Source organism: Panulirus ornatus, chromosome 41 (genome assembly GCF_036320965.1).
Source record: "Panulirus ornatus isolate Po-2019 chromosome 41, ASM3632096v1, whole genome shotgun sequence".
Classification (NCBI taxonomy): Eukaryota; Metazoa; Arthropoda; class Malacostraca; order Decapoda; family Palinuridae; genus Panulirus; species Panulirus ornatus.
The window spans coordinates 7,433,049-7,456,837 of NC_092264.1; the positions used below are offsets into that span (position 1 = coordinate 7,433,049).

Genomic DNA, 23,789 nt, shown 5'->3' on the forward strand with positions numbered 1-23,789 from the left:
CTTCATTAGTACATTCAATTTCTGTCATATGTATCATTTCAAAAGCTTTCGAGAAAGCAGGCTTTTGGGCCCACAGCGAATAACATGGCCCTCTACTCTCAAACCAACTTTCGAAACTACCAAAACATTTTATTTGCACAGGTTGTTCTATATGAACATAGTGCGTGATGAAACGAAACACTTCTGAATATCAAACTAACATACCGTACCAAGCGCAAGGCTAAAAGCTTTTCATCATCAGACTGTTACATATGTATAGCATTCAAAGCCATTTGACTGAAAATGAACGTTCTGTTGAAAAGCCTGCTACATATACTCACGTTCTATTGAATATATATATATATATATATATATATATATATATATATATATATATATATATATATATATATATATATATATATATATATATATATATATATATATATATATATATATATATATAAAATAGTAATAATAACGTGCCAATACAATAGTTAACAATTGAAAGAACTCGTTTTCTGTCTTGATCAATTTTCTCTAATGTCCTGATGTAGCTGTTGATACTGGCTCCCGTATAAACAATTTCTCATTCACAAATTCAGTGTGATGTCTAAAAGCTGTCACCTCTTTTGCAGCACGCAGTGCATTCCTGAACATGTGAACATTAAATTTCTAAACTGTCCCTTTGAAGAATAATGGTTCAAATGCTTTTGAAACTAAAATGAAGTTACTTCCAATCGGTTCACGTACTGTAAATCATAAGCAAATCCTTACATTCATTAAACAAATCTATGAAGAATGGAAGATATTGGGCCCCAATGCTATCACTTGTCTCTAACAAGGACCTTCAAATTCTCGTGCCTCTGAAAAAAGCTGTTTATCATAGCGAGTGTTACTGATTCTGATGGAATGGGAAGGGCTGAGTGTACCACCTTCCTTTATACTGTGGAAAGACACAGAGGGAAGACCTACCACACCTGACATTACTGCCAATGAGCAGGTAGTAGTTGATAGGCAGCCACCGACCACGGAGGTATATGACCAGTACTGGGTATCGGGAAGGTTAGTGACGGCTGCGTAGAGAGCTCGCACTTCAGTGTTTGTAAGTTACATTTGTTGCACTCCTCTGACCCAAGAAGGTGTCTTTCCTTTCTGTTTCACCCACACGATGACTGCTGGCAATCTATCCACAATCTCTCCTTGTCAAACATGACACCTGACAATATTTAACTCATACAGCTCATTCTTCACAACTCTTGACTATTCTGGGGTTAGCAATTCGCGCTAACCCCGCCATCTGGCAAAATGGCAAAAAAAAAAAAATAGATAGAAGCAGTAGGTAGGAACATTAGAAGGGAACATTTGGAAACAGTAGTATGTATAAACAATACATGGAAGCATTAGGTAAAAGTATTGGGATGGAACATTAGGCAGGAGCATTACGTAGTAGTAGTCAGTAGGAACATCAAGGAAGAGCCTCGGGAAACACTGCCCTTTGCTAGTGGCCTGTTCAGGGTGAGGCACAAGGCTAAGAAGCGGCACTTTAGTTCCTTAGTTATGGAGACTCTACTGCCGCGGCCACCTCCATGAGGGAGTTCGAGGTGGGAACAGGCGTCTGATAATTATATAGATAGATAGATAGAGGGTACCCCTCGCCTAATGAAACATAAGATGGATTACCATGTAGTGCTCGTGAAGTGGAGGAAGAGGTTGTATGGGTAATTACTTCTTCACCAGGGGAGGAGCATGTATGAGGTACCTCACGTTGTAACTAGCAGGGCGGAGGTGTGGATGCATTAGGTTACCTCACTGGAAGTAACGTTATAATCTGTCCTATGTGGGTGTAGGAAGCACAATACTTGGTAGTGTAGTCCACAGGGGAGGAGCGCTTCACAAGCTGTGAGGAAAAACAGTGGTACATTTGTCACCTAGAGTTGCATGTAGGTGAAAGACAACTCACCTGTCGTTGAGGGGCAGGGGCTCTTCGTCCTTGAGCCAGGTAAGGATGGCGGGCGGGATGGACGAGAAGAGGCAAGTGAGCCGGACGGCGCTCCCCTCCCTTACCGTGGTGTTCCGCGGCTGCATCTGCCACGCGCCCGTGTCTGTCGACGGGAACCACACAATGTCAGTCAACTCTTTCTCTCCTTCTGTCACACACACACACACACACACACACACACACACACACATTCATATATATATATATATATATATATATATATATATATATATATATATATATATATATATATATATATATATATATATATATATATATCGAGTAAGTAACGTAAGGGTAAGAGAGATGTGTGGAAATAAAAAGAGCGTGGTTGAGAGAGCAGAAGAGGGTGTTTTTAAAATGGTTTGGGCACATGGAGAGAATGAGTGAGGAAAGATTGACCAAGAGGATATATGTGTCGGAGGTGGAGGGAACGAGGAGAAGAGGGAGACCAAATTGGAGGTGGAAAGATGGAGTGAAAAAGATTTTGTGTGATCGGGGCCTGAACATGCAGGAGGGTGAAAGGAGGGCAAGGAATAGAGTGAATTGGAGCGATGTGGTATACAGGGGTTGACGTGCTGTCAGTGGATTGAATCAAGGCATGTGAAGCGTCCGGGGTAAACCATGGAAAGCTGTGTAGGTATGTATATTTGTGTGTGTGGACGTGTGTATGTACATGTGTATGGGGGGGGTTGGGCCATTTCTTTCGTCTGTTTCCTTGCGCTACCTCGCAAACGCGGGAGACAGCGACAAAGTATAAAAAAAAAAAAAAAAAAAAAAAAAAAAAAATATATATATATATATATATATATATATATATATATATATATATATATATATATATATATATATATATATATATATATATATATATTTCTTTTTTAACCAATCGCCATTTCCCGCGTTAGCGAGGTAGCGTTAAGAACAGAGGACTGGGCCTTTGAGGGAATATCCTCACCTGGCCCCCTTCTCTGTTCCTTCATTTGGAAAAAAACGAGAGGGGAGGATTTACAGCCCCCGCACCCTCCCCTTTTAGTCGCCTTCTACGACACGCAGGGAATACGTGGGAAGTATTCTTTCTCCCCTATCCCCAGGGATTATATATATATATATATATATATATATATATATATATATATATATATATATATATATATATATATATATATATATATATATATTCCTGTGAATATATGGTGTGGGAGGCAAGTTGTTAGAAGCAGTGAAAAGTTTTTATCGAGGATGTAAGGCATGTGTACGAGGAGGAAGAGAGGAAAGTGATTGGTTCTCAGTGAATGTTGGTTTGCGGCAGGGGTGCGTGATGTGTCAATGGTTGTTTAATTTGTTTATGGATGGGGTTGTTGGGGAGGTGAATACAAGAGTTTTGGAAAGAGGGGCAAGTATGCAGTCTGTTGTGGATGAGAGAGCTTGGGAAGTGAGTCAATTGTTGTTCGATGATGATACAGCGCTGGTGGCTGATTCGGGTGAGAAACTGCAGAAGTTGGTGACTGAGTTTAGTAAAGTGTGTGAAAGAAGAAAGCTGAGAGTAAATGCGAATAAGAGCAAGGTTATTAGGTACAGTAGAGTTGAGGGGCAAGTCCATTGGGAGGTAAGTTTGAATGGAGAAAAACTGGAGGAAGTGAAGTGTTTTAGATATCTGGGAGTGGATTTGGCAGCGGATGGAACCATGGAAACGGAAGTGAATCATAGGGTGGGGGAGGGGGCGAAAGTTCTGGGAGCCTTGAAGAATGTGTGGAAGTCGAGAACGTTATCTTGGAAAGCAAAAATGGGTATGTTTGAAGGAATAGTGGTTCTAACAATGTTATATGGTTGCGAGGCGTGGGCTACATATAATAGAGTTGTGCGGAGGAGGGTGGATGTGATGAAAATGAGATGTTTGAGGACAATATGTGGTGTGAGGTGGCTTGATCGAGTAAGTAATGAAAGGGTAAGAGAGATGTGTGGTAATGAAAAGAGTGTGGTTGAGAGAGCAGAAGAGGGTGTTTTGAAATGGTTTGGTCACATGGAGAGAATGAGGAAAGATTGACCAAGAGGATATATGTGTCAGAGGCGGAGGGACCGAGGAGAAGTGGGAGACCAAATTGGAAGTGGAAAGATGGAGTGAAAAAGATTCTGAGTGATCGGGGCCTGAACATGCAGGAGGGTGAAAGGCGTGCAAGGAATAGAGTGAATTGGAACGATTTGGTATACCGGAGTCGACATGCTGTCAGTGGATTGAACCAGGGCATGTGAAGCATCTGGGGTAAACCATGGAAAGTTTTGTGGGGCATGGATGTGGATAAGGAGCTGTGGTTTCGGTGCCATTTGGTAAACATGCGATTGTCCATATATATATATATATATATATATATATATATATATATATATATATATATATATATATATATATATATATCATACTATTCGCCATTTCCCGCGTCAGCGAGGTAGCATTAAGAACAGAGGACTGAGCCTTTGAGGAAATATCCTCATTTGGCTCCCTTCTCAGTTCCTTCTTTTGGAAAATTAAAAACTGTGTATGGGTATAGAAATACATTAGCATCGCATATGTTACATCCATTAATTACTAGATTTTCGTCCCTTTCATAACATATAAATATGATACTATATAATATCAACATTCTGTATTGGTGGAATGTGCACATCTAGCCATACAAAATTATAAATTTTATTCAAATGTAATCAAATAGACCAGTAATTAAACAAGTGTACATCAGAACATAATATTCAATGTGCAGCCAACAGATACAAATACATGGTCGAATAAACATCAGTTACAGAACAATGGGAGTTGAGAATTATTGTTCGAAAACATAAAAAAAATTTCTTTACCAATTAGCGATATATATTTATACACACACATGAGTACATAAATACACACACACACACACACACACACACACACATATATATATATATATATATTCATTTATCATACTTTGTCGCTATCTGCCGCGTTAGCGAAGTAGCGCAAGGAAACAGACGAAAGAATGACCCACATACACATGTATATACATACACGTCCACACACGCACATATACATACCTTTACATTTCATCGTATACATATATGCACACACAGACATATACATATATACACCCGTACATAATTCAGACTGTTTGCCCTTATTCATTCCCGTCGCCACCCCGCCACACATAAATGACAACCCCGCATGTCCGCGAGGTAGCGCTAGGAAAAGACAGCAAAGGCCACATTTGTTCAGACTCAGTCTCTAGCTGTCTTGTATAATGCATATATATATATATATATATATATATATATATATATATATATATATATATATATATATATATATATATATCATCATCATTTTGCTTTGTCGCTGTCTCCCGCGCCTGCGAGGTAGCGCAAGGAAACAGACGAAAGAAATGACCCAACCCACCCCCACACACACATGCACACACACACACGTCCACACACGCAAACATACACACCCACACATCCCAACGTACCCACATATATACACACACAGACACACACATATACACACATGCACACATTTCACACTGTCTGCCCCTACTCACCCCCATCTCCATTCCGCCACACACGGAATAATATCCCCCTCCCCCCTCATGTGCGCGAGGCAGCGCCAGGAAAAGACAACAAAGGCCCAATTCGCTCACACTCAGTCTCCAGCTGTCATGCAATAATGCCCGAAACCACAGCTCCCTTTCCACATCCAGGCCTCACAGAACTTTCCATGGTTTACCCCAGACGCTTCACATGTCCTGATTCAATCCATTGACAGCACGTCGACCCCGGTATACCACATTGATCCAATTCACTCTATTCCTTGCCCACCTTTCACCCTCCTGCATGTTCAGGAAAGGATCACAATTTTGCGCGTGATCAAGTATATTCCTATGAGTACATGGGGAAATGAAACACAGTAAGTTCAGTCACTTGTTTACTAAATGGCGTACTAGCTACGTCTCTTCGTTGTATATCAACTGACTTACATTTCTTTCTTGTATCTCCCCTGATGACGTAATTATTACATGAAAGTGCACTTGGGAACTTATGTTTCATTTCCCCATGGACTCATAGGAATATATATATATATATATATATATATATATATATATATATATATATATATATATATATATATATATATATATATATATATATATATATATATATAATGCTCTCCTGAAGATCTTGCAGATCTTGAGGAGAGCAAACGAGTTACTACTTTGTTTCCTTATATTCACCGTACTTATGAAGTACTTGTTCCGCTACTGATCTGTGACGTTGGGTCCTATAAAAAAGAACAATATTTGATGGCTTTCCATCCAAGTGACTGCAGAGAAATATTCAATACAGTTTCAGAAACCTCAGAAAAATATCACAATTTCAGTTCCACCGTCCGTGTAACACACGAATCAAGAGACTAGAAGCTTGTCAGTGCTGAGCTTCTAAATGATTATTCAACGTAATATAGAGTAAACTACACTATGATATAAAGCTGACATTTAAAACAAAGGGAACAGGGATGGAGGGTTAGGAGGTCCTGCCTATGTCGAAGGTGAACTTCTCAGTACTGATACCACTCAAGGAGAGAACTAGATTCACAAGAAAAGATCTTTAAGGTTCTCTCCATTAAGTCACAAATTATTCTACTGATAATCATGAAACAATATTAACAGTTTGTAAACTTGTATGGCTTCAGCCACTAGCTGCAGTGGCACCGGCACCAAGCCCTCATCGGATACAAACCTATGTCATAATGTACAATTATCTCAATATACTGAAGTTGGCATCACACTTGACAGTTTCAGAGAATGAGGGCATATTCCCCCTTTCTCTGGAACTACTGAGTGTGAGATCTAAAAACGCTCCAACCTGAAATTCATTCTCCAAAGAGGTGGGAAGGTATGAACATGCTCGAAATATAAGGAGGGACTAGTTTGCTCTACAGGAAGCCCAATATACAAGGCCCTCTACTATAATCATAAATATACATCTCTATGGCAAACACATTCCAAGGACCATCCTATAGACTAAGGATCATCCTGTTCATCCTATCTTGGAGGATGTGGATACAGTTTGTTATCTAGTGACACTCTCGCCATCTGGAACAGCAAAAATGTCTGGAGGGATCACTGCCTATAAATCATTCTGGTGTGTGTGTGTGTGTGTGTGTGTGTGTACATGTACTGTTGACTCTCTGATGTGGATAAGGTTGTGCAGACCCAGATTGTACAACAAGCAGGAAATTACATGCTGGTGCAGGAGAGAAGGCGTCAGGAGAGGCGGGAATATTTCAATCTGGACTGGTACGTACGTACGTCCCTGCTGGCTCAGGGTGTTAAGCAAGTTTTCAGTAGGAAAGGTTAGGTTTGTTATACATGTCCTGACTAGAACAAAGGCTTTTGCCGCAAGGGTGTGGATCTCCGTCCACGACATGGACACCTGACACAGAGATAAAATGAATTACGCACATTGTGTTCAACGTTTAGAATCATGTGGCTGGACCTGTCGCAAAACTTGGATCAAGAGAGACATGAGAAAGGCTTAAATACGACCTCACATCTCACATTTTAAGAGACAGGATTCTTTCTTCCTCCAAAATTTGTAAATACTTTTGTATTTTCTTTCTTCATTTCATTAACCTCTCTATATTTCAGTTAAGGCCAGGCATTGATGTGGACTTTTGTACGTCACTAGAGCCTCCAACGAGAGAGAGAGAGAGAGAGAGAGAGAGAGAGAGAGAGAGAGAGAGAGAGAGAGAGAGAGAGAGAGAGAGAGAGAGAGAGAGAGAGAGAGAGAGAGAGAGAGAGAGAGAGAGAGAGAGAGAGAGAGATTCAAGTATTTCATGACAACCACTTGTGTAACTTATGAAACCAGGAGGAATTCATTTTAATGTTGACCTCCATATTTCGGTTATCATTGTTGACCTCCACTTTGAATAATATCACTGTCGATCGACCTCTTCCGTCGGATCAGTATCAAAAGGTGACCTCTTCCCACGGGTCACTATCAGTGTCGACCTCTTTCCCCTGCTCAATATCAATGTCTTCCTCTTGGAGAACTCTTCCTTTGGGTCAGTCAGTATTCGACGACGTCTTTAGTGTTGACAGACGGCCATTCTCCAATCTTGGGTTCAAAACCTAGTCTATCTCACATGCAACAGTATTTGAAAGGACACAGATTTGACGCTACATTTCCTTTAGGCTTTGACTCCATCCGAGGTGTTACAGCATCCTAAGGCAGACGGGAAACATCTCTGGGGATGCCTCCGCTTCCAGCTGTCTCCCTGTGGCGGCCGGCTGATGACGCGCTGATAGAAATTCAGATCACATCCAACTCCCTCACGGATGCATGGCGCCCCGAGGAACACACAGACACACACCCAAGGGATCCAATGTAATGCCAAGCTTACCAGGGAACACAGTACACTATTAATCTCACGAGGGTTCGATGACACTTGAGCACGAGGGCACGAATCTTTGAACTCGACGAAAAGACCCTTCGGTACGACCCTTGGGTAAAGACAGCCTAGCGTTTGACTTTGCCCTTTAGGGTCGGGTCAAAGGCCAGGCCATCTTACCCAAGGGTCTTCTCGTCAACCTCAAGGACATTACCTTCGTGTTTAAGGGTCTTACTGTTGTTTACAAGATTCCTACCCTCGTGCTCAAGGGTCGTTTTTCGTACTTAAGGGTCGTACCGTCATGATCTAGCGGTTGCCCTCTCCTGACTCCCCCAAAACAAACTGGAAAAACTTTTCTGGATTTCATGACAAGTTAGTTACCCGAGGTGTGACCACGACAAGCTGAGACTGCGGTCAAAGACCATACCAAGGAATGGCATGGCATTCAGCGTCCGTCCAACGTGATCTTGTGAAAATAAACATTATATGATTGCACGGAACTGTCATCGGTCCACTCAAAGAACCTATCAACAGAAAACGTCCACCACACAACAGGACCTGCAGACAGGACTCAGTAAGTAGGACCCGTCAGCAAGACTCGAGAATTTGAATTCGTCTTCCTTACGACAATTTTCCTCAATGGCTGTCATCCTTCCAGAGTATCGTACGAACCACCAACCTATGTATCTCCTCATCTTCTTTTTCCCCCTCGCATCTAAAATCCCAGTTTAACAGAGTGAGACACTTCGAACTTGAATTATCTCACGTACGTAGATAGCATTGCCTAACATAGGGAAACAGGCGTAAAATACTGCATGTCCTGTAAAATCCCTTAACATAAATCTTATCCATATTCATTTTTAATTCCAACTGGTAAGTGCAAAATTCACACCAGGTATTATCTGAATGGCTCTGGCGTATCGCTTGAGGTACATGCCTCCAGTTGGGCATCACTGGTGGGAAGCACAATGAAGACTTGAAACCCATGAGAATGCTGTATGTTACGAGAGAAAAGCTGGCGAAAGAATTTTAAACCATCTAAGAAAACAATATGAGAATGACACCGTAGCGTTTGTTTCCCACTCACTCGGAAAATTATCTTTTAAATTTAATATGACGATAAACTGGATCTGGCAGTGAAAGACATGAACGAGATACAGCTCTTCACAAAAACAGTAGGATATAGCTTTACGCCTACACCATGATGATCTTAGGTAGGCCATTTCTTAGAATCATATGGGATTAATAATCATTACGCGATGCAACTATGAAGATTACCATATTACAACTTCATTAAAGAATCTAGTCTCTTACATAATCTGGTTAAATAATGTGCTTCATTGTCAGCGCTCGGCTACACAGTCTGTCCTCCAGCTGACTCGAGAAGATAAGAATTGTCTCGTTGTTCCAAACCCATGAGAGGTCTGGATAGCTTGCTGACGAGACAGTCTTTCGAACCTTTAAACGAAAGAGCTTCGAATTATTGCATATAGTTTCGATCTCTTTCACGTTCCAATACTTCAGCCTCTTCTCATGAAAGAGTATTTCCCACTGCTTCATGAAACTGTTTCGAACCCTTTGAAGAAATGGCTTCGACCATATTACGAGAATGAAAATGTTTCACGTGGCGCTACTTCGAAAATCTTCCACGAGTAAGGACAGTTTAGAAAAAATACAATCCTTTTCTAGGGTCTGAAATCTAGGAATATTTCTACAAGACACTTACTATGGCAAGGTCATTAAAACTCAACATTAATTTCCGGTGGATGCTTGATATGAAATTTCTGGGGACGACTGACACATCACTGGCCGATTTCTTTTCCAATCACCGGAGTCAAGCCAAAACCAAGCATGATGTCAACATTTCCGAACAGCATCACCATCGACCCACAAGCCTGGCCACTGGTAATGCTGAGCTCTGCATTTTCCTGGAATTAATTTACTCCAGGACAATTATCATATGAATTAAGTTCTTGACTCTCATTAGGAACGTCGGGGACCATATCATACAAAGGAAAGACTAGATACGAGATAATGCATATTATTGCACATGCCAAATCTTTATTTTTTTTCCGACACTCGTGGTGGTCGTACACGGTTATTTCTCGAAGAGGGTGGGTTTAATAGGGTATATATAAGGTGACCTTAACAGTGGGGTTTCCTCGGCGCACGTGGTGACCCCAAAACAGCCCGAGAGCCCTAAATTTAGTCAACTGAACGTCAAATGTCACACTAGGACTATGGGCACACACACACACACACACACACACACACAACCAAAATATGGTGGCCTCGTGACCTTCACAACAGGACTTAGTGGATTTCCATGGTGACTTTACAAACCAGTCGTGACACTCAAGTTTATCTTGAGTGACCTGGATTTAAACTCTGCTTGAGTAAAGGCATCGCTAGAGGTAAAAGATTTTCATGTAATCTATCTCATTTCAGAAAAAAATGTTATGCCATTTTAAAAACCGTTCAAAGACGGCGGAAGAATATGCGAGCCCAAAGCAACAGAGGAGCTACATGGATTCTGAACCAAAGCAACAAAACAGACATCTCATGAGTGTTGAACTCTTCGTAACTACCCCCTGTCCATAGCTGTCGATACGCAACATCGATGCCAGAGGAAACTGACAAATAACGTTCATGTTTTTCTCTGGGTTTTGGTGTGGGAAGGAATGACTGACTCTTACAGAAGTGTGTGGCTTGTGTCGGTGCCGGAACTCTGCAAAGCACAGTCCCACTGAAGGCTGTCTGCAGTTCTGGTTTGAGATGATGGATTGTCACGTCCTGAGCGTCGATGTTTAGGATTACATGAATTCGTAACATACACAAAAGCATTTGTCTACATCTACTGAAGATGATTCTTACACTAGAAATACGACTTCATGATGATCCACAGATACAGAGGATTTCAATGATCTCAGTGAAATCAATATGAGCTTTTAGTATCATTCAACGGGAGATTGGCATTAGATACAAATCCTCTTGAGTTATTGAGAAAGATTTGATTTGAGTGTTTGGGATTATGAAAGGATACTTGTGATTATATGTCTAGTTCTTCAAAACCTAGCGTAATACGAGAGAGGAAAATCAATCATATTTCCAAAGGACGCTATTGTTAGCGGGGCTATCATTCTCTTCGTAGTCAGTAGTTGAGGGCGGCTGCTGGAAGTAACTTCACCATTCCTACCAGTTTACAACTTTATCAGCGATGATATCTACCATCTCACCAGTGACCATTCCTACTATGTTAACCTCATCAGCGACCATTTCTACAGCCTCATAGCCTCAGCAAGTGACCCTTCTTACTACCTTATAACCTCACCAGCGACCAATCCTGCCACTTCACATTCTCAACAGCGACCAATCTTGTCCGCGTCTCGCTCGGATTTGGAACATGTTTACGGAACGGATGAAAATGAAAGACGTCAGTCAGGTCGTATGCACAGATGGAGTTACCGGCTCAAACTTGGCTTCATCAAATTCTCTACAAAATTTGTTTTTCATTTAAGAATAATCATTAAAATGTATAAATTTCATTCCGAATATTTCCATCAGAAACCTGCAAGATATTTTCAGAGATACAATAAATCTAAGGTGAATCATATTTCCTCAATAAGAGAGGTAGATAATTAAGTTTGGGCTTAAGGACGAGATGAGGGAAGATGACAGGATGCCAGGCTGACTCTTCCCCGTATTTTTCATTAGAAATTCTGTAATAAGCCAGCGTTGAGAGAGAGAGAGAGAGAGAGAGAGAGAGAGAGAGAGAGAGAGAGAGAGAGAGAGAGAGAGAGAGAGAGAGAGAGAGAGAGAGAGACTATGTATTTTCCGTAGAGTTTTACTGAGTATCCAGTGTTCAAAATTGGCTAGCAAGGAATTCTAGCCAAGGATCGACTAAACTAGATGGGAAATGTGCATATGAGACTAGTGATGGATCACTTGGTGAGAAATCTACCGGTAAGTCAGAAATACTTGGAGATAAATCTTCAACAGTGGACGGACATTTGGCGAAGAGATTGCCCGGGATGAACTCGACCGGGTAAACATACACTGTATAGAGGATCACTGGCCGCTTGTTGTTTGTTACCCAGAGCAGTGGCAGTGTGGGCGTGGGGCAGGGTGTGGGCGCAGGGCAGGGTGTGGGCGCGGGGCAGGATGTGGGCGTAGGGCAGGATGTGGGCGTGGGGCACTGTGTGGACTTGGGGGCCGGGTGTGGGCGTGGGGGCCGGGTGTGGATGCGGGAACAGAAGGCAGTATTGATCTACCTGTACCGGAGGTTGAGGCTGGGTTCGACCACGGGGGTTGAGGCTGGGTTTGACCATGGGAGTTGAGGCTGGGTTCGACCACGGGGGTTGAGGCTGGGTTCGACCACGGGGTTTGAGGCTGGGTTCGACCACGGGGGTTGATATTGGGTTCGACCACTCTCCCACAGCTACTTCTACCACACATCTACGCATACCCTCCACCCCACTTCATATGCTCCCCATCATATGTCTAAAACCCATACCACTTCTCCCCATCCCACATCTACTCCTCATCCTAGGACCTGTGGGTGAGAGACTAGGTCTTCAGGTCTGAACACATGTGGTCAGGGCCCAGGTCTTCAGGTCTGAACACCTGTGGTCAGCGCCCAGGTCTTCAGGTCTGAACACATGTGGTCAGGGCCCAGGTCTTCAGGTCTGAACACATGTGGTCAGGGCCCAGGTCTTCAGGTCTGAGCACCTGTGGTCAAGGGCCAGGTCTTCAGGTCTGAACACATGTGGTCAGGGCCCAGGTCTTCAGGTCTGAACACATGTGGTCAAGGCCCAGGTCTTCAGGTCTGAACATATGTGGTCAGGGCCCAGGTCTTCAGGTCTGAACACATGTGGTCAGGGCCCAGGTCTTCAGGTCTGAACACATGTGGTCAGGGCCCAGGTCTTCAGGTCTGAACACATGTGGCCAGGGCCCAGGTCTTCAGGTCTGAGCACCTGTGGTCAAGGGCCAGGTCTTCAGGTCTGAATACATGTGGTCAGGGCCCAGGTCTTCAGGTCTGAACACATGTGGTCAGGGCCCAGGTCTTCAGGTCTGAACACATGTGGTCAGGGCCCAGGTCTTCAGGTCTGAACACATGTGGTCAGGGCCCAGGTCTTCAGGTCTGAACACCTGTGGTCAGCGCCCAGGTCTTCAGGTCTGAACACATGCGGTCAGGGCCCAGGTCTTCAGGTCTGAACACATGTGGCCAGGGCCCAGGTCTTCAGGTCTGAGCACCTGTGGTCAAGGGCCAGGTCTTCAGGTCTGAATACATGTGGTCAGGGCCCAGGTCTTCAGGTCTGAACACATGTGGTCAGGGCCCAGGTCTTCAGGTCTGAACACATGTGGTCAGGGCCCAGGTCTTCAGGTCTGAACACATGTGGTCAGGGCCCAGGTCTTCAGGTCTGAGCACCTGTGGTCAAGGGCCAGGTCTTCAGGTCTGAGCACCTGGCCCATATGCTTTACACACACTAAGGGGAAGGAAGTTGCTGCCAGGTTTACGTGTGGTGTCACGCAGCTTCTCCAGGGGTGGTCTCAATAATGATCCTCTGGTGCTAAGACCAGAGAAGTCAGCGTGCAGGGGCAGTGAACTGGCTTACACTGGTGCCTGCCGGTGCATGAGTCTTTACGACTGTCAGGAATTCTCATGACACAAGATGTGAGCGATACTGCTGACGAGGGACGGGGAAGACATTACTCACTCAGGACAGTATTTACAGGAAAATATGGCTGGCTATTGGCTTTTGTTTTACCTGTATCCATAGCGTTTGGATCAATATGGTGAGAGGATTGGGGGTTGGGGTGGAGTGGGAGGACTGGGGGTGGCGTGGGAGGTCTCGGGATGGCGTGGGAGGACTGGGGGTGGCGTGGGAAGACTCAGGGTGGTGTGGAAGGACTGGGGGTGGCGTGGGAGGACTGGGGGTGGTTTGGGGGGACTGAGGGTGGCGTGGGAGGACTGAGGGTGGTGTGGGAGGACTGAGGGTGGCGTGGAAGGACTGGGAGTGGCGTGGGAAGGATTGGAGACGACCTGCGTGGCCTGGTACCAACATGGGAGGTCTGGCCTAGAACCATCGTGGGAGGTCTGGTCCTGTGTGGGACGCCTGACCCCCACATTATGACGTTTCATTCATTAATAACTAGAATTTCATTTTTTTCGTCTTAGACAGATACTGGTTTTGTTGTGTTCCTGTATAGGTTTGGTTTTGTCTGCGTTCCTCTGTTTGGATGTTATTTTGTATCATTTGCTGCTTCATGAAGGTGGTTGTCTGTGCTCTCTCTCTCTCTCTCTCTCTCTCTCTCTCTCTCTCTCTCTGTATATATATGTATATATATATATATATATATATATATATATATATATATATATATATATATATATATATATATATATATATATATATATATATATATATATTATATTACTTATTCATTTCATTATACTTAACCGCCGTCTCCCGAGTCAGCGAGGTAGTGCAAGGAAACAGACGGGAATGGCCCAACCCACCCACATGCATATATATATATATGGAACAACTTCATATCTTAGTAGATTTCATTAGCAAATCAGTGTCATGCGATTGTTTCATTCAACATCAGAGTGATCACACGTGCTAAAGTCTCGGTTACATGGCAGAGTGTGACGAACATACATACTACATTATTGCCTCCAGATCATCCGTAAAAGAGCAAAGACATTCGTTGGCATGCTACTCACACACACACACACACACACACACACACACATACACACACACACACACACACACACACACACACACACACACATATATATATATATATATATATATATATATATATATATATATATATATATATATATATATATATATATATATATATATATATATATATATATATTTTTTTTTTTTTTTTGCTTTGTCGCTGTCTCCCGCTTTTGCGAGGTAGCGCAAGGAAACAAACGAAAGAAATGGCCCAACCCACCCCCATACACATGTATATACATACGTCCACACACGTTAATATACATACCTATATATATATATATACATATATATATATATATATATATATATATATATATATATATATATATATATATATATATATATTTTTTTTTTTATTTTTTTTTTCAAACTATTCGCCATTTCCCGCTTTAGCGAGGTAGCGGTAAGAACAGAGAACTGGACCATTGAGGGAATATCCTCACCTAGCCCCCTTCTCTGTTCCTTCTTTTGGAAAATTAAAAAAAATTGAGAGGGGAGGATTTCCGGTCCCCCGCTCCCTCCCCTTTTAGTCGCCTTCTACGACACGCAGGGAATACGTGGGAAGTATTCTTTCTCCCCTATCCCCAGGGATATATATATATATATATATATATATATATATATATATATATATATATATATATATATATATATATATATATATATATATATATATATATATATATATATATATGCGAGAAATACTTAGAAAAACAAATGGATTTGTATGTAGCATTTATGGATCCAGCTGGAGAAGGCATATGATAGAGTTGATAGAGATGCTCTGTGGAAGGTATTAAGAATATATGGTGTGGGAGGCAAGTTGTTAGAAGCAGTGAAAAGTTTTTATCGAGGATGTAAGGCATGTGTACGTGTAGGAAGAGAGGAAAGAGGTTGGTTCTCAGTGAATGTAGGTTTGCGGCAGGGGTGTGTGATGTCTCCATGGTTGTTTGTTTATGGATGGGGTTCTTAGGGAGGTGAATGCAAGAGTTTTGGAAAGAGGGGCAAGTATGCAGTCTGTTGTGGATGAGAGAGCTTGGGAAGTGAGTCAGTTGTTGTTCGCTGATGATACAGCGCTGGTGGCTGATTCATGTAAGAAACTGCAGAAGCTGGTGACTGAGTTTGGTAAAGTGTGTGAAAGAAGAAAGTTAAGAGTAAATGTGAATAAGAGCAAGGTTATTAGGTACAGTAGGGTTGAGGGTCAAGTCAATTGGGAGGTAAGTTTGAATGGAGAAAAGCTGGAGGAAGTGAAGTGTTTTAGATACCTGGGAGTGGATCTGGCAGCGGATGGAACCATGGAAGCGGAAGTGAATCATAGGGTGGGGGAGGGGGCGAAAATTCTGGGAGCCTTGAAGAATGTTTGGAAGTCGAGAACATTATCTCGAAAAGCAAAAATGGGTATGTTTGAAGGAATAGTGGTTCCAACAATGTTGTATGGTTGCGAGGCGTGGGCTATGGATAGAGTTGTGCGCAGGAGGGTGGATGTGCTGGAAATGAGATGTTTGAGGACAATATGTGGTGTGAGGTGGTTTGATCGAGTAAGTAATGTAAGGGTGAGAGAGATGTGTGGAAATAAAAAGAGTGTGGTTGAGAGAGCAGAAGAGGGTGTTTTGAAATGGTTTGGTCACATGGAGAGAATGAGCGGGGAAAGATTGACCAAGAGGATATATGTGTCAGAGGTGGAGGGAACGAGGAGAAGTGGGAGACCAAATTGGAGGTGGAAAGATGGAGTGAAAAAGATTTTGAGTGATCGGGGCCTGAACATGCAGGAGGGTGAAAGGCGTGCAAGGAATAGAGTGAACTGGAACGATGTGGTATACCGGGGTCGACGTGCTGTCAATGGATTGAACCAGGGCATGTGAAGCGTCTGGGGTAAACCATGCAAAGTGTGTGGGGCCTGGATGTGGAAAGGGAGCTGTGGTTTCGGTGCATTATTACATGACAGCTAGAGACTGAGTGTGAACAAATGGGGCCTTTGGTGTTTTTCCTAGCGCTACCTCGCACACATGAGGGGGAAAGGGGTTGTTATTCCATGTGTGGCGAGGTGGCGATGGGAACAAATAAAGGCAGACAGTATGAATTATGTACATGTGTATATATGTATATGTCTGTGTGTGTATATATATGTGTACATTGAGATGTATAGGTATGTATATTGTACGTGTGTGGACATGTATGTATATACATGTGTATGTGGGCGGGTTGGGCCATTCTTTCGTCTGTTTCCTTACGCTACCTCGCTAACGCGGGAGACAGCGACAAAGCAAAATAAATAAATAAATAAATAAATATATACTCATGACCTCCTGCCTCTTTCTTTTATACATCTCCCACTCATTCGCACTATTTCCCTGCAAAAATCGTCCAAATATCTCTCTCTTCTCTTTCACTGAAAATCTTACTTCTTCATCCCACCACTCACAACCCTTTCTAATCTACCCACCTCCCACGCTTCTCATGCCACAAACATCATTTGCGCAACCCATCACTGCTTCCGTAAATACATCCCATTCCTTCCCCACTCCCCTTACGTCCTTTGCTCTCACCTTTTTCCATTCTGCACTCAGTCTCTCCTGGTACTTCCTCACACAAGTCTCCTTCCCAAGCTCACTTACTCTCACCACTCTCTTCACCCCAACATTCTCTCTTCTTTTTTGAAAACCTCTACAAATCTTCACCTTCGCCTCCACAAGATAATGATCAGACATCCCTCCAGTTGCACCTCTCAGCACATCAACATCCAAAAGTCTCTCTTTCACGCGCCTATCAATTAAACGCTCTCTGGCCATCTCGCGCGCGCGCGCGCGCGCGCATGTGTGTGTGTGTGTGTGTGGGGGGGGGGGGGGGGTTGTCATTTCATGTGTGGCGGGGTGCCGATGGGAATGAATAAAGGCAACAAGTCTGAATTATGTACATGTGTATGCATGTATATGTCTGTGTATGTATATATATGTATACGTTGAAATGTATAGGTATGTATCTGAGCGTGTGTGGACGTGTATGTAAATACATGTGTATGTGGGTGGGTTGGTCCTTTCTTTCGTCTGTTTCCTTGCACTACCTCGCCAACGCGGGAGACAGCGACAAAGTATAATAATATATATATATATATATATATATATATATATATATATATATATATATATATATATATATATATATATATATATATATATTCCACAGCACTTACGAAGTCAGCCACGTCCACTGGACAGTATCAGAGGTCACGAAGTGAGGTTACGTTGTGTGTATATTTTTGTGGGGTACACAAGACGATTTTGGAGAGAGCGTTTACTATCTTCAGTAAGGGAGTCGCTTCTTCGACAAGAGGAGTCTTGTAGTATCATGGACTGGTGTTTGTAATGCTGGAGAAGTGGGTGGTATTCGGGACGGAAAAAAAGCCTAACTCCTACATGCCTGGGGAATGGAGTTTCAGATGAATGTATGTATGTCTGGTGGATTAGAGTTTGATATCAAGCCGAGAGGACCGCTGTTTAGTGACCGATGAATCATTACATTGTGTATATATATTTTGTCAATATTGGGTTCGTTGAGAGGATTTATAAGTACAGGATTGATGGTTGGCTATGAAGTGGTTTGGGTGGGAGGGGTTCGGTGCTGTTGGAAACTGAGAGCCGATCCTGTTGAGGTGGGATCATACTGGAAGTATTTTTGTTTTGTTGTGCGGATGTTGAAAGCTTGTGGTCGTTTGGCAGCCAGTGATTATTCGCAGTGCTCTGTTTTGCGTGGTCTGCAGCTCTGTTATTTTTGCTCTGACAGGATGGATGACCAGGCAGGTGAGGCATAGTTCAGGGTGGAGCACATGAATCGTTTGCAGAGGATATCAGGGGATTTCAAGGGATATATATAGATATATATATATATATATATATATATATATATATATATATATATATATATATATATATATATATATATATATATATATATATATATTTTTTTTTTTTTTTTTTTCATACGATTCGCCATTTCCCGCATTTGCGAGGTAGCATTAAGAACAGAGGACTGGGCCTTAGAGGGAAAATCCTCACCTGGCCCCCTTCTCTGTTCCTTCTTTTGGAAAATTAAAAAAAAACGAGAGGGGAGGATTTCCAGCCACCCGCTCCCTCCCCTTTTAGTCGCCTTCTACGACACGCAGGGAATACGTGGGAAGTATTCTTTCTCCCCTATCCCATATATATATAAGTAGGTGTACGTGGTCAGATGTAGCATAGGTAGACCTGGGTTTACACATGCACAGGCTGGGAAGCAGCACTGCCTCAAGCCGCTAACGAGTCCAGGTAACACCTTGACTTCCGCTCACACCTGATCATTAGCATCAGCCGATTGTCATGTTGTGGTGACGGGGGAGGGGGGCTGGAGGAAGGAGAGAAGGGATTGGGGAGGATGGAAGAACAACTTCCTTAACCAACGTACTGCCACAATAGCCATAAAGTCTGCAACGTCACCTGAATTTCCATTACTAAGCGGGGTCCCACAGGGCAGCGTCCTGTTACCAACGCTGTTTATATCCCACACAGCAGATATTTCCCCTTCCCATAGGGAACCTGAGCCTGGAAACCTATCACACACACACGTCTCCAATAGCACACACTATGTATATACCAACCTGGTACAAAGGGAAGCGTCCAGCCTCAAAAGCTATGAAAGAAACTACGAAGTAAAACCATAAATATGGTCACAAGTTCTCAGCCAAGCTTACCCACTTCTTCCTACACCAACACGCACCATTAATACTCACACCCACACAGTATAAACCAGTATAAAGTATCACAAAACATCCCGAGTATAAGACAACATACGCACCCTAAAACCCACAACAATAAACCTACAACATACAACAATGCGCTATACAACTGTCATCTGTCGACCAACTTCATCGTCTATGTTTAATTTCTTCTTTTCCACCTAAGAAACAATCCATAAACATGGGGATATCGAAGCGATAGCGAGGGCCAATACGAAGGGTGAGAACGAGAGAAAACAGCGACGGAAAAGGAATAAAGTGGGAGAGGCAAATGGATAGAAGGTAAGGATGGAGCTGCAGGAGAGCGTATTGGGATGTGGTAAGTGGAAGGTAAAGAGCGAAGCAGGTGTAACAGGGGCGTCAAGACAAACATCCCACCAATCAGTAGGAATCACACACACCACTCGACACCTGCAACCCATTATGAAATCTATTCGTTAATTAGCCAAAGCATCTGTAGGGCCTGGGGGAGGGGTACTTGTCCCATGGCGGAGGGGACAGGATGCAAACACACATCCCATATCTTGTCAAACTACTTCGGAAATTATCAAGAATCCCTCTCGAGAACTGCTGATGTATACTTACCGACGAAAAACAAAGAAAAATCATCAATTTTCTCTAACAACAGTGTTTACGATCTTTTCTACCTTTACTACAGAAACACTAGTGTAACCTTTCCTCGGGCGTTATCTAAATATCCGCTTGCTTTACCATCTTTACATAATGACTCAATCTTGATATAAACACAAGACAGGCTTGTCACTGTTGACGAGAACACTATCCAAACCTTTTGCATCACAAAATACTTTCGGCATTTCCAAAACTTTCAAAACATATCATTAGCGAGCAAGAAAAATATTACTCGGAGACCAAGCTGATAAGGGAAGGGGTGATGTAGTGACATGGAGTAACGGCAATGAGTAGCAGTATGGAGTAGTGGTATTGGGAAGGAGTCAACATATTTTGAGGGGGAAAAACAAATTGTCATTATCATGTTGAAGATGATCGAATTGGTCGGCATCAGAGATGCGCTTCCCAAAATTCATTAGACTGCGTTATAGAAAACATTACATTATTCAGTACTATACTAGTAGATACTTTATCATACAGCAGGTGTTATCACATAATAAACAAGGCAAAGTAACGTTGGTGTATCTACTGTGTATAATAAATCAGCGTGTCGCCGCCCGCTCTATATTAATCAGGAGCGTATCAACATTCAATATATGCTATACAAAATCAAAGCACCATTTCGTGTATAAAATAAAGCGACAATGTTTGAAGACATATTGCATATCACACGGTAAAGTGCAACCTCCTCTGGTGTGTATAACAATATATCACAAGGCAAAACATCTTCACGGTTGTATAAAAACGTGCTTTATACAAAAACACATTCATTCACTATGTAAAAAATACGTGCTTCACGAAAAAACCATTTTCTCACTGTGAATCACACAAGAGGTGAACGTTCATGACTCAAAGAGACACTAATACATTATCTGACAACTCCTTTACACATTGTAGTACATAGTGTAGTCAGTGCTCCCAGGAAGTGATGTTGCATCTTGCTGCAAGCTGGCGATACAGAGGGAGCTTCTGTCTGGGGACTGTCCTCAAGCCTGAACACAGGCGAAGCTCTGGGTCAATTAGCCTTCCACAGGAGAGATATAGGTGAGGATACAGTTCTAGCCCTCCCTTCTGGAGTACAGACAAACATGACTCTAGTGGCAGTTTCCTCCAGGCCGGGAAACAAACCTTCGACCTTCTCCAACTGAACAATAGAGGCAGTACCCCTGCCTCGGCTTCCTTAGGTTCCGTCCCGGGTCAGAGCACCTCAAGTGATATTTCGGAACCAGTCTCTCCGGGAAGCTGACAGGCAAGGCTCTACCCCTGGACTTCATAAGGAGACGAAAAAAGTAATTCTCCATCCCAAACCTCCCTCAGGGGACTGGGTACGAGAGACTCCACCCATAGCCTTCCCCAAGTAGACATATCGATAAGGCTCCATCTCTGGCTTCCCCCAGATGAGTGCGTAGGTAAGTCCCCAGTAGACCCCTCCCACAGGTAAGTACGGATGTAGTTCCTCTCCCCCTAGTTTACTTAGGTGAAAACACGTAACTAGGGCCCCACTCCCTAAGTGAGTAAATTGGCAGGTCCCTGCCTCTAGCCTCACATAGGTAAGTACAAAAGTAGATCCTTGCTCTTAGCCTCCTTAAGTGATTAGGTTGGTAAGTCTGTTTTATGTAAGTTAATACAGTCTATGTTCCCCAGGTGAGTAACACAGTTAAATATCATTAAAGAAAATGAGGGCAGCGCCACGATCCAGTGCACTTGCATGTCGCGTTTGGAAGAGGAGGTATCCAGCAGAGGCTCCAAGGGATGGAGAGGAAGTCACTCATGGAACACGTGGCGAAACACCTCGCTTCCGGAGGGTCGTCGGAGTCCTTTCCCGGGAGTGTGCTGGATCCAGTTCACAAAGCAAATCGAGACCTTTTCAGCGACTGGAATGAACATTTTTTCTTCAGGGAGTGATCCGAAACATCTTCCAGGAAAGTATCTAGGACCTGTCCAGAAGGTGGTTTTCGGCCTGCTTGTCTAAAACGATCTGCAGGTCCTCCCACAGATTGGAATTCTTAAGTGTCTGTCTTCTCTCGTTTGTGACAATAATGGACTGAGAGAGGAGAATGTTACGTAAATGTGGGCAAAAGCAAAGAGCTTTACTGGGTAGATACACAGGAGATGTAGCTCAGGGTGAGCTGCAGCAAGTGGACGAAAGATAAGAAGAGTTGAGGGAAGGTAAGATGAGGAAAGTACTGTTCCCATGGCTCTGATACAGGTGCGGAAGGTGAGACAGGTGTCCCGAAGTACTGGTGCCAGGGAGCTGAGCAAGTCGTTGGTCGGCACCGTTGCGGTACACATGAGATGTGTTGTGGCAGGCCTTCCATGGGAAAGTTGGGTGGATACCGGGTCTCGAGGAGCTTCTGCAGAAGGGAAGAGGCGTTACCAAGGTCCTGAGTTCGTGGGAGGACCCGCAGTTGAGATTACTGCAGATGAGCATTCGAAATGTCTCACAGGAATCCTGACGAAGGGGATCTTGGAAAAAGAGTCAACACAAGACGCGTGCCGGAAAGTGATGTCAGGAATCATATGGCGGATGTTTCTAGGTAGATATGGCGCCTCGATAGTTCAAAGCCAGGAACCACTGGATTGACTAAATGCTTCCCGAGGGAAATCAGAGTCTAGTAACAGCTATCGGCTGGCTAGGTCTCTCACATCTATGGCTCTTTACCCCAGCCTAAGTTGGTACATAACTATCGACTAACCAGAGAATGGATAAACATCTGGCTGCTTTGCGTGCCGTCTGCCTGCACCGGGCGGGATGGAACGCGATCTGATAACGAAGTTAGTAACACTAACCACTACACCAACGAGATACATGCTACTGACCTCTAACCTTCATATACCTCCTTTCGTGAGATCCCAATAAACATCTGATCAATATCATCGCATGAGGCTTGGCATCCTCCTCATCAACAGAGATCGAACGAAGGAGTAAAAAAGCTTGGCATCCTAGTAACAAAGCAAACAGAGAATACCAATACTTCTGTACAAAATCAATGAGAAATGCTTCGAGATACTCTGTACTCTTTTTATTACGTTAGGAACAGACCTCCACGATATAATGACCGATGAGGTTATTAAAGCTACAAATGCCAAGCCCCAAATTACTATATACACGGCTGGACCCCAGCACCACACTTACCTGTGCTGGACGAGACCTCCACCTTACACTTGACGTGCACACAGAACAGCCGGAGCGGCGACGGAGGAAGGCAGCCTTTGTGATGTCACAGTACTAGT

The 23,789-nt window shown here is 43.2% G+C and overlaps 1 protein-coding gene across 4 annotated transcripts in view; it reads right to left on the reverse strand.

The window, feature by feature from the left end:
* Positions 1-23,789, reverse strand: part of LOC139761648 (immunoglobulin superfamily DCC subclass member 4-like) — a 265,177-nt gene that overhangs the window by 51,105 nt on the left and 190,283 nt on the right. For all 4 annotated transcript variants that reach the window (XM_071685953.1, XM_071685952.1, XM_071685951.1 and 1 more), the window contains exon 4: positions 1,943-2,084. In XM_071685953.1, coding sequence (XP_071542054.1) covers positions 1,943-2,084 — 142 coding nt within the window. The remainder of the gene's footprint in view (positions 1-1,942; positions 2,085-23,789) is intronic.